The 12,093-nt window shown below is 32.5% G+C and overlaps 1 protein-coding gene across 4 annotated transcripts in view; it reads left to right on the top strand.

Annotated features, from left to right (window-relative positions):
- LOC128996288 (voltage-dependent calcium channel subunit alpha-2/delta-3-like) overlaps nt 1-12,093 on the top strand; it is an 83,557-nt gene that overhangs the window by 62,226 nt on the left and 9,238 nt on the right. For 3 of the 4 annotated variants that reach the window (XM_054421507.1, XM_054421504.1, XM_054421505.1), the window contains 7 exons: nt 863-895; nt 5,378-5,476; nt 8,373-8,485; nt 9,260-9,399; nt 9,743-9,919; nt 10,138-10,209; nt 11,436-11,553. In XM_054421507.1, the coding sequence (XP_054277482.1) occupies nt 863-895; nt 5,378-5,476; nt 8,373-8,485; nt 9,260-9,399; nt 9,743-9,919; nt 10,138-10,209; nt 11,436-11,553 (752 nt within the window). The remainder of the gene's footprint in view (nt 1-862; nt 896-5,377; nt 5,477-8,372; nt 8,486-9,259; nt 9,400-9,742; nt 9,920-10,137; nt 10,210-11,435; nt 11,554-12,093) is intronic. The other variant, XM_054421506.1, reaches the window with a different exon arrangement.

Here is a 12,093-nt window from a genome sequence, read left to right as displayed (position 1 = left end):
TATAATACTGTAGCTTATCGGACAACTTTTAAACAACAAGTGTAACGATCCCTTTTGTTTGTTCCCTAACGAAAAATCTTTCAGAAAGTAAAGATTCATTTTCAAATCTAAATTTGCTAAACGTAGCTGTTCCTGATTTTGTTTTAAAAAATAAAATAACTACTCTTTAGTGTCATAGTGTATTTCTATAGCTTTGATTTCAAACATGATTTATTTGACATATTTCACTAACCACGCATATTGGGAAGAAATATGTTTTATGTATAAGATAGTGGAGTCTAACAAGAAATTAAGTTACGCAATTTTCGATTATGGACAATAATTGCACATTTTTTATTTGAAATTATTTTAATAAATAAAATATATTTGTAAAATTGTTTGATCTTATTTATTTTATGTCTTTTTCAGCTTTACTAATCATTTCAAATGCACTAACCAACTGGCTTTGCATGAAGCATGAAATGTATAACCAAACTAAGCTATTTGTTGAAATAATAAATATAATAGCTCAAAATAGTAAATTTAATTATTGTTTGGCAATCTTATTATACGTCATTACTTGTCACCAACTATAGCAATACCAACCATTTTTTTAAACATTTTTTTAAAGCTTTATGCCAAAAGTTGATGAATTAGTTTAAAAAAAAAGTGTGTGAGTACCCAACTTTGCCTCGCTAACATTTTTTTCTTGTAACAAAATGGTCTTCTAACTTTGCAAGTTAAACCTGGATGTTAACATTTGTTGATTGTACAACATCCATACTATTTCATATGAATTCAATACAAACACAACAAATAGCTTGGTTGACAAAGCACTGATCACTGTTTGACAAAAGCACTAACGTTTTCCGTTGTTATGAAGCCCGATCGCCACATTGATGGCTTTACTGCACAGGTAAAGTAACCTCGACGGCCGTCGATAAAACGTAACCGAATCATAACTTTGTTGAATTCTAGCAATTTATAGTAGAGTTTATCTTGAATACTGATGTTTGCCCCTGTAAGAATTGATTTGTTGCCTAGAGCTCAAAGAGCAAAATTATTCAGTAGATGGTATTCCTTTGAATAAATTACTAGAGTATCCTTTGAAGCTAGTAACTTAGCAAACTGGTTTAATATAGCATATAATTGCAAAAAAACTAAAACTGTTGTTTTTATGAAGTCCTTATTTAACCGTTTTGTGTTGATAAAATTTAAAGTTGAAACTTGTTTTTAGTGTAATATTAAAGCAAAATATTATGATTTAGTTTAACAAGATTCTCGATAAAAGAATGTTAAATAATTAAGAATCGTTTCTATTCCAGTTAAAAATATTTTACATTTCTTCAAAACTATCAATAAAAAAATAGCAACAAATAATTAAAACCCATGGTAATTAAAAAAAAATCTATGTAAAAAAATGCTTGAAAATTAAAATAAGAAAATTTAATTGAAAATTTATTCTTAACAATACAGATATTTTACAAGCAAAGGGAGTTCCAAAATATACAAAACTGCGTATTAAGAGAATTTAGTATAGGTATATAATGTCTTATTTACAAACTATTTGAAATAAAAAAGACCGTTGAGCTCATATTTTTGGTCAAAATGTGTTAAGAATATTAAATACATTAAGTCTAATTTACTTTGCCAATCATATACAGGGTGTCCCGTAACTCTCTGGACACTTGTATATAGCGTTATTGCTTAGGTCAAGACAAACACATTCACCATAGGAACATGGGTCTGTGTTGTCTAGTTTACCGACTGTCGGCATTTATGTGTTTTTTACAAAAAAACTAATAACTCCTAAACGGTTTGAGATACAGCTTTGATATTTTGCAAAAATTTTAATCTTATTAAGACCTATTATCGTTGGAAATTATACAAAAAATCATTAACCGTTTCAAAATGGTGGCCATTTAAAATGTTTTATGCAAAATTTCACGAAAACTGTTAACTTTACAAAATAGTCGCAAGAGACAAAAAAGTTTGTAAATTTTATGTAGTTTTCAATGATAACTTATTTGTTAAGATTGGATAAGTAATAACAGAGAAACGTGTTGTTTTCGTAATGTATGAACACTTTTCTCCATTTAAATAATGCTAAAATCGTAAAAGGAGTATTAGCATTGTTTAAATTGAGAAAAGTGGTCATAACATTACCAAAACAACACGTTTCTCTGTTATTATTTATCCAATCTTAACAAATAAGGTATTATTGAAAACTACATAAAATTTACAAACTTTTTTGTCTCTTGCAGTTATTTTGTAAAGTTAACGGTTTTCGTGAAATTTGGCATCAAATATTTTAAATGGCCACCATTTTGAAACGGTTAATGATTTTTTAGTATAATTTCTAACGATAATAGGTCTTAATAAGATTAACACTTTTGCAAAATATCAAAGCTGTATCTCAAACCGTTTAGGAGTTATTAGTTTTTTCGTAACAAATACATAAATACCGACAGTCGGTAAACTAGACACCACAGACCCATGTTCCTAGGGTGAAATGTGTTTGTCTTGGCCTAAGGAATAACACTATATACAAGTGTCCAGAGAGTTACGGGACACCCTGTATAACAAATACAGTACCTAATACAATTCAAGGTATACATAAATTAAATAACTTGCCCAAATAAGTGAGTAGATAGCCATTATTTCGATAAAGTTTGTGTAATGTTTTTAAGAACAGTACTTGGAATGTTGTTACCCTGTAAATGGAATGTTATTAAGTAATATGTAACTTTTTAAGTGTGTCCAGAAATAAATAACAGAGTAACAAATAACTGTGTTTTATCCTTGATAGTTTGGATATTATTACCAATATCTTCATAGCCAAAATAACAATATATTCTTTCTTACCAAATAATTTAATATGGTGTAATTAGTGAAACTTAAATAGCCTACACCAAAATAAAAAATAAACTAATAAATTCATGGTTGTAAGAACAAATCAAAAACTTTCCTATTGGCTATTAGTCTATATAAAAAATGTGCGTTTCAGCTTTTTTAATCAGTTTTGCGAATGAGAATTTACCTCGAGAAAAACTACCTTCAAGATGATAAGTGGAAGATATTAGTTAATTAAGAACATGCATAGCTTAGTGTGACAGGGTCAAAAATGTGACTTGTATAAAATCAATACCTTGTTTAATTTATTTATTAATTAAGCTATATGTGGACAATTGGTAGTGCAGTATAACACTACTTTCTAAGGAATTTGTCAATATTTTACAGGATGCATTAAAACTCGGATCACAAAAGGAATCATGTAGTTGAAAAGTGTTGCTTTAAAAGTTTGACTTTAGACACAACATTCCTAGGATAAATTTGTTGCCGATACTTTTTACCTGAGTTACGGAAAACTTTTTTTACTGTAAAATCATGTTTGTTCTTTCTTATACACAAATTTGTATTAATGCCAAACCAAAAGGGCAACTATTAAACTACAACAAAATGTTATGTATTTTATTTATAAACCATCATGACTTTTATGTGAAACTAAAATAGTAAATATCAAGAACCTATCATTCTATGACAGGTTTATTCACTTATTGTCCTCCTTGAGTAAATAGTATATTTCATTACAAGAGTAGAAAGTGAGTCATTACATATTTGAGACCATGTTTGAAGTGCGAGATTTAAAAATGCTCGAGAATATATTGTATAGACTCACTTTCACTCGTGTTTTGAACGTTAATTTTCACTACACTACAAAGACTAATTTTTTTCTTGAACATTACAAAACTCATAGCATTTTTCTGATTATAACTTCAATTTAAAGTCAAATTTAAATTTACTTTGGTTATACAGTTTTGGTTGTTGAAAATTAAAACAGTTGACAATACAATAACAAATCTTTGTTTGTTTATGTTGCCAAAATCCAAAAAAAGATAGTAAACATTTTGCATAGTAAACATTCTTTTGCTGTAGTAAACAACGATAATGAATTTTCACAGGTGATAAACATGTAGTATAGCGAAAAATAATTTGTCACAACTAGCCCATAGGGTTGAGGTGCCTTTCTTCACTATCCAAAGTCAATATTTCAAAGCAACCTGCATTTTTAAGAATTGCATGGTTCTTTAAAGGTAATGGCATCTTTATTTTTTTAAGCTACAGTATTGCGTCTATAGCTAGTAACAAATATTGTCATCTTTAGCTAAATGACAAATATAACCATTCGTGTATTTTTCTGTTTCAGATCAAACAAATATATATATATATATTTTTTTTACTGGAGTTACTAATGATATTCTTACTCATGATATTTGCAGCTCTCACAATTTCTGTTTGGGAAATGTCAGGAATAATTTTATATTTGGTTTGTTACGATTGATTTTGAACTATTTTATACTTTAAAATGACTGTCTTAGGATTTATTAAATCGTTATGAAATGTTTTACCATTGAATTATTTTCAGCACCTACCTTTGGACGACGTTAATTTGAATTATACTCTGAATGTTTCCAGAACTACTAGATCAGTAGCTTGATGAAGTTTGTTTACAAGGTGATTTTTCACATTAAAACTGTAAAACTTTGTCTGCAGCTCTTGAAAACAGAATTACAGTTTTAACTTACGTACTACTCTAATTGATTGATTCTGTAGGGGCAGAACTTGTACTGTTGCATGTCAGCCACTGTTGGGCTTTTTACGCTCCCCACATGGTACATCAGAGCCCGTCAAACCTGAGTTGCTTAATGAACTTCATGTTCAGCATCCTGTCTATGAGCTCCTCCTGAGGAAGGTGTCTGCCCCTTGTCATTTACTACTTTATCCACATGCGAAGGACGGGCCCGCAGCTAGTATAAGTTAACAATGTGTTTGAAAAATATGCATATAGGTATTTTAAATGATTTGATTGTTTTAGAATGTTTGTACTTGGCAAATATCTATTCACCAGAAGATGCAAGAGCTACGAGTAGTAAGAGTTATTGAATGGCTTGTAGTTGAAACCATTGTTGATTTTCAGGCTTTGAAGCAAAAAATACAGCACAGATGTTTTTTGTTCCAACAACAAGACCAGCTACGCCCCAAATTCATGTAGAGGTTTTATTTCAATTTATGCCTGGTTGATGATTTTTTTTATTTCAGCCATCCAAGTTTGTGTCTAAAACTTTACTATTTTGCTAACATGAATGAGGGTGATATAATTTGTTTTTTATTATTATTTTCTCTATTAATATTAAAACCTTATGGGTTAGTAGTTTGTAGTAATCTTATACACTTAAATACCGGTATTTCCATACTTTTTAATTGGCCCTGTCACACCATGATAGCTAGTGAAATATCTTTAACATTTTTCTTTTGATCTGACAGCCACTCGAGGATCGTAAAATAAGTGATGAAAAGCAGCTTCCATTCATTGAACAAAGGTTGTCTCTGGTTTCAGACAAGGCTATACCATGTTTGGAGTGACTTTGTCCTTCATCGCTACTAGAAGTGGTCTTCTAAGATGGGAGGAACATATGACTAACGGGCAGAGCGATCCGTAAGTCAGACCTAGGAGGAGTCAGGAAATTCAATCTTTAGATTAGGGTTAGCTTTAATGGGCTTGACATTCTGGCTAATTTAGAGTGCATTTTTTAGGGAAATAAGGCCCTGGGTCCATCTCGCCATCTCACAAAGAATATTTTTACCAAGATGCGTTTGGCAACTCTTCTAGCACACACAACATGAGTGTGCTCAAAATAGTGAAACCTCAAAATTCCTTTTGATGAGATTGTCAATTTGGACTGTGAGGTTCTGTTATTTAACTTTATTGCAGTGAATTCAAATTACTTTATGAGCCAAATATATATTCTTAATCGTTGGATGACAACCTGAATGGAATATTTGGATTACTCTGTAAATATCTCAAAACAATTCTTACATTCAAATAATTGTCAAATTTAACTGTTGTCTCCATGTTGTTCCCCCAGGACAATTTTCTGGACCTTTAAATACAAGACTAGTTAACCGCCCGTGCTCCGCCACGGGAATATTGTCAGTAGTAATAAAAGAAATAATAATTAACAAATACTGTTTATCTTTGTATTTTATTTAGGGGTTGTTTAATTTTTTACATGAAATAGAACTGATAGTTTGCCTGTATAAACTATTTTATGTTAATCAAACCGATATATTATTTTAACCAAATGAATGTTTTATATTAGTTTGAGTTTCATTTGAAAAATAAATAGTAGGTATACGAACTGGGCAATGCTGATAACCTAATAAGCAGCTATTTATGCTATTTAGATAATTTGCTCAAGTATATTCCTATATTCGTAGTTTTTTTCCATTACATTTGTTGTATGGAATAAAGATAGTCACTTAGCCTACATGTAAATCACGCATCAGCAGTTGGTCGCATTTCACGAATCTTAGACCCATACTGTGAGTAAAAGCTGTGTTTACGTCGTATATATAAAGTTGGGCATACTTTGTTCAATGTTAGAGGGTATTAACGGTCCAATTTGATGGAAAAGGAGTCGTGGATATTAAAACTATGTAGACTACCACTACCAGAAAGATGTTGATTCAAGTGATACTTAGAACTGACATTTAACACCATCACTGCTCTTTACCTTTTTAGTTCGATGGTTCTCTACATGTTTTTTTCGTTCTGTAAGTCTCTTTACGCCCGGTTAATGATTACCTTTCTTTTTCTTTTTGTACTTTTCACATCCTGGGGTTACCTAATGATTAAGTTTTATAACGCTATAATGATCCGAGTCAACATTGCCATTTAACATCAAGTCAGATACTTCTTCGCCAGAACAGAAATCGTAAGTCACAGTTTCTCAAGCAACTTCCCTGTTTAGGCCTACTCGAAAAAATATAGTTCGGGTATAGTTCGCTGATAAATTGTAGTTCCAAATATCCCAGCGTACTCGCCATCTCGAGAAGGTAAAATTTGGACGTCGAACGAAGGTAAAATGTTTGTATGTTTACCAATCATTAGCAATTATCTGTACAACTTGCAAGCGGATTTCCCTATGATTGTTCTGGTGGCTATAGAGAATAAATTATATTGATCAGAAGAATAAGTTTCCGTCCCCTACTATGGGTATTATTTCACATTCCATACTCAAACTTAAACTCAATTACCACTTTTCCTTCAGATCACTTTGCAGGAAAACTAAAACATTTTTGTGTCACAGTTAGACTGTTCTGACTCGAAATTCATAGATTTGAAGTAGTGACAAATCCAATCTAACGACCCCAATCCAAAAGAGTTGGTATTTTTTTGTAGGGACTTCCAGAGCACATTTAACACCAACACTGCTCTTTACCTTTTTAGTTTGATGGTTCTCTACATTTTTTTTCTTTTTCGTTCGGTATGTCTCTTTACGCCCGGTTAATGATTAGGTACCTTTTCTTTTTATTTTTGTACTTTTCACACCCTGGGGTTAATGATTAAGTTTTATAACGCTAAAGTGACCCGAGTCAACATTGCCATTAAACATCAAGTCACATACTTCTTCGCCAGAACCGAATGGTAAGTCACAGTTTTCAAGCAACTTCCCTGTGTACTTGAAAAAAAAAATTCACTGATATATTGTAGTTCCACGTATGGCGTACTCGCCATCTCGAGAAGGTAAAGTTTGGTACCACTGAACGTCTAACACTGATCTTGAGTAAGATTCGTCACCTACTATAAAATGTTTGTATGTTTCCCACTCATTAGCAATTATATGTACAACTTGCAAGCGGATTTCCCCATGATTATTCTGGTGGCCGTAGAGAATAAATGGGTATTATTTCACATTCCATACTCAAACTTAAACTCAATTACCACTTTCCTTCAGATCACTTTGCAGGAAAACTAAAACATTTCAAAATAAGTTAACAAATACACTTTCCTTGATCAAAATCGTGTGTTTATAGACAGAAACTCCAAGTTTAATAATTGCATACTGAAAGTGAGGTTATAAAAATAATAACAAATATCTGACAACCATTAAACAGCTGACAAATAATTTATAAACTGTGTATTATTTTCTTCAATAAGAATTGTATTGACTCGACCTTTAAAGGGCTGTAGGTCGTAGCCCTTAGAAAAAAACGTAAATTCTAAGGAAGTTCGGCAAATCTACACACTATCCCCTTTAATTTGAGACATAAATCTTGTAGATCGGTCAAGTAATTACTGAGAAAACAGTGTTACAACTGTGTATTAAATATATAGATTTACCAATCTTTAAAATTAGGTGTGAAAAATTTGTCTTCACAAAAACCAGAAACCTGTGTAAAAAGCAAAAGGCAATGGCACAACATATATATGTTTAAAACGCTTCGCTTTTAGAATTTATTCTTTAGTTTATTTCTTTTGATAACTTTAAACAATTCTGTTATTTTATTATAATCTTCTTTTACTTTATATTTGATGTGATGATTTGCAGTCTGTTCAGTGAAAACAACAGACATGCGATGGACGAAACTTGGTACAAACGTGCAGTGGATCAACACACCATTGAGCCTGAGAGCTTTGTGTTCTCTGTGCCGTTTGATTCAGGTTTGTAAATCAATTGTTACTGTACTAGTATTAGCATCAAAGATTTTACCATATTATACAGCCAGAGTGCTAGGTAGAGTGTAAAAAAAGATGTAGGATGGTTCTAGAGTTGCTTTTGTAAATGAAAAATCTTGGTCAAATACACCACTTGTACACATCATTGTATACACCACTTGTAAACACACAGATACGACAGCATGAGAACTTATTTCCAAAATTCTCAGCTCCAGCTGTTTAAGAACTATGTTGAAACTTTTAGAGAAAGTTTTGGGATCACTTACTTTTTCTTGGGAGATAGCAGAACAAGATGTCCATCAAACCAACATGTGGGATTTGAGTTGAGCTGAATATTTTCCAAAGAATCAAGAGTGGTAAAACTATGCTTAGACAATCTGAGAAATAGAATGATGAACTTTTTCCATTTGTTTTTAAAGTGGTGTCTTACTTCTGGTTTCCTAGTCATGTGGAGTGTAGGGAGCAAACTCTGATGATTGAAAGGATTTCCAGATGAAACTGATGAAACAGTGAATGAAAATTGCTCCACCAGTCAGAGTATTTCTCTATTTTGCTTTCTGTAACAGTACATTGGGCGATATTTTTGTTGCCAACACGCAAAACGAAATAGTTCTGTATTCTGTTAGCTACTGTAACCTAATACATTACATACCTGTAGCTTGGGTTTTGTTGGCCATCTTGAGCTCTGAGTTAGGTAGGCAAACTACACACTGTACTATGTGTCCAAAATAAATATTTAACTATGAAACCTTTTTCCAGGAAATACACCTGGCACTCAAGTGATGGCTACTCACGCTGTCTTCGTGGAACACAAAGGGCATCGAGCGCCCGCAGCCGTCGTCGGCCTCCAGTTCCAACATTCTGTTCTCGCATCACACTTCATCAACATCACTTCTGCGGTAAGGTCCCCTACGAAGTGATTTTGTATATTGTATTGTTTGGCTGAAAAAGATGTAACTGTATTTATCCGTTTCTTTTTTTTAACTAAACATATTAGATGCAACATAAATAATCATTTGTCATACTGTTGCATTTAGTTTAAACATAAACTCTGTGACTAATCCATATTAAAAATATTTCAACCCTGGACAAGTACATTTTCGCGTATTTCTGCCATCCATAAGACCTCCACACTCGTTGGATATTTTAGTAGACTACTAATTGTACCATGTACTTTGACTATGTTCTGGTTCACACCAATCAATTCTTTAATGATTCTACAACACAATTGGACATTTACAGTGCACCGGAAAAACCGGCTGCAAGAAGACGTGTGCATCCGAGGAATTGGATTGTTACGTTTTGGACAACAACGGGTTTATCATTCTCTCTGAGAAGTCAGAGCATACAGGAATGTTCTTCGGACAAGCAGATGGAACCATCATGGACTCACTGGTCCAAGACGGAATCTACAAGAAGGTTTGTAATTATTTACCTATTTTGTGATTACTTTCCTAATTTTAGGACAGTTCCTAAAAATTAAGTTTGCACTTCAAAGTTTTAGTTTGTAAAATTTCATTCATAACACGGCTCACAGATTGAACATAGATTGACAACTCTTGGAATTTCCTTAAAGAGACTTATTTTACTCTTTCTGTGTCAAAATATCATCTCACTCTTGTCTTCATTGCTTCTAGATTCCTGTCATGGATTATCAGGGGGCGTGTGTTGATAGCAAATCCAATGTCAACGCTGGATTCAAACTGCTGGTTCGTATTAATCTAAAATTTTACACCAAATATATTGCCAATTCAAGAGTAATTTTTGTTTAACAAAATGTCATTCTACAAACACCTTTTTTAAGTTAATTTTTATTGTTTGGAATTTTAAGCTGTAGTAAACTCTAAGCTCCTGGTAAATTGAAGTTTTGTCACCTTAATCCTTAATAATCAAGTACTGAATAAAACATTGTTTTTTTTTTTATTTAATCTTAATTTAACTGTCCATCACCATAGTATACATTGTGGTGTTCTTTTAAAGGTAGTGAGGTACCGCTCTATACTCTAAGTGACATAGGCAAATAAGTCTTGACCGCAGTAAAAATGTGGTTGGTTTCATCCAGTAATTGGCATATGAGCTCTAGGCACTGCCACTGTGCTACAATGTTTGGTACTTTAAGGCTACGGATGAATACTTTGATGAAATTGTGTTCTGACTACCTAATTCTGATGATTTCTTACATTCTCGTCTCAACAAACGCCTGTTATCCATTGAGTGTGTTTACAGTGACAGCGTCTTTGATGTCAGAACAGACATAATATCCTCAGTACCATTTGAGCGTTCAAAAAAGATTGATTTATTTTTGTGCGACCTGCAACTAACTGATTAGTGCCTGTTAGTGTGTTGAACTTCTAGTTATTAGCTTATTTCACTATGGATAAGGATACATCAACCAGTCTCCTATATGAGAACAGGTTTTTGGGATGTGTGAAAGTCAACAATTCACTACAGAGATATTGCATGGATAAAGTTAAAGAAGGTTGTAATGCAACAGAACCAAAATAAGTATTAAAAAACCATACCGTTGTACCACAAACCATTAATAACATTTCAAACTCTCTATTCATGTCTTTACCAACATAATATCTGGTTAACTTTACCCGCTCTGGATTTCCACCATACAACAACAATAACATAAATTACGAATCTCGCAAGAAAATATAGTTCATCGAGTTCCATTTTGCTGGGTGGCGTTGACATATACTGACTGTTAGAAAATCAGATAACGTTCACAGTGTAACTAACTGCCTTCTGACGAGGGTTTCAGACGTACTGCTCAAAACAAAATTACATCAGAATTTGCATCCATAGTAACTGTAGCCTTAGTTGATGATGCTAAATTCAAGTGCAACCAAGATAACACAAACAAATGTTAGCTAACATTTTTGTATTAAATCAAAGAAATTTCTTTTCTGAGTAATCTTTTTTTCCACAGCTTCCGTGGCAGACGATGGGCTGGTTGGTTCATTGGTTTTTCAGTCAGTTGGTTTGGTTCGCAGCACAAACTGTATATACCGACATTCACTGGACTTACGCCCAAGAAGACGTTGAAAGTAAGTATTCATTGACAATGTTAAGTGTTAAGGTGTTAAGGTGTGTTTGTCAACCTTTTATTCTAATTTCTAATGCGTTTAAGAAACTATGATATGTCTGTGTGAAGTGTTTGTGTTTGAATATGAAATATGGATCCAAAAGTTTCTAACTTAATTAACTTAACTTAACTTAGTCAGGTTTATGATGTTGCCCTAGCAACATCATAAACCTGTAAGATCTCATTTTTTTATTCTTAGTGAAAACTATTCTGGTAATACATTATAGGTAATATAGAATTCCTTATCATCTATCAACTAAACTTAAATACTAATTCTACAGCATATCAGGTAAAATTTCCAGTTGAAAAGATTATGGAATTTGATTTCAAATTCATCTTTGGGCAATGGAAACACCATTTTCAAGTATTCTAGTGATCAATATGCTGTTCTCACAAGTTCCTTAACACTACACTACTACATTACACCATCTAGATCCACCCAAATTACAGTTTAAACATATTATATTTTAGCTAACACTACCTCTAAATAATTTAAAACAAT

This window comes from Macrosteles quadrilineatus, unplaced genomic scaffold (assembly GCF_028750875.1).
Source record: "Macrosteles quadrilineatus isolate MER2022 unplaced genomic scaffold, UCM_ALF_1.0 Scaffold_6__1_contigs__length_79288215, whole genome shotgun sequence".
NCBI lineage: Eukaryota > Metazoa > Arthropoda > Insecta > Hemiptera > Cicadellidae > Macrosteles > Macrosteles quadrilineatus.
Note: the sequence above shows the minus strand (reverse complement) of the source record. Positions and strands in the feature narration are given on the sequence as shown.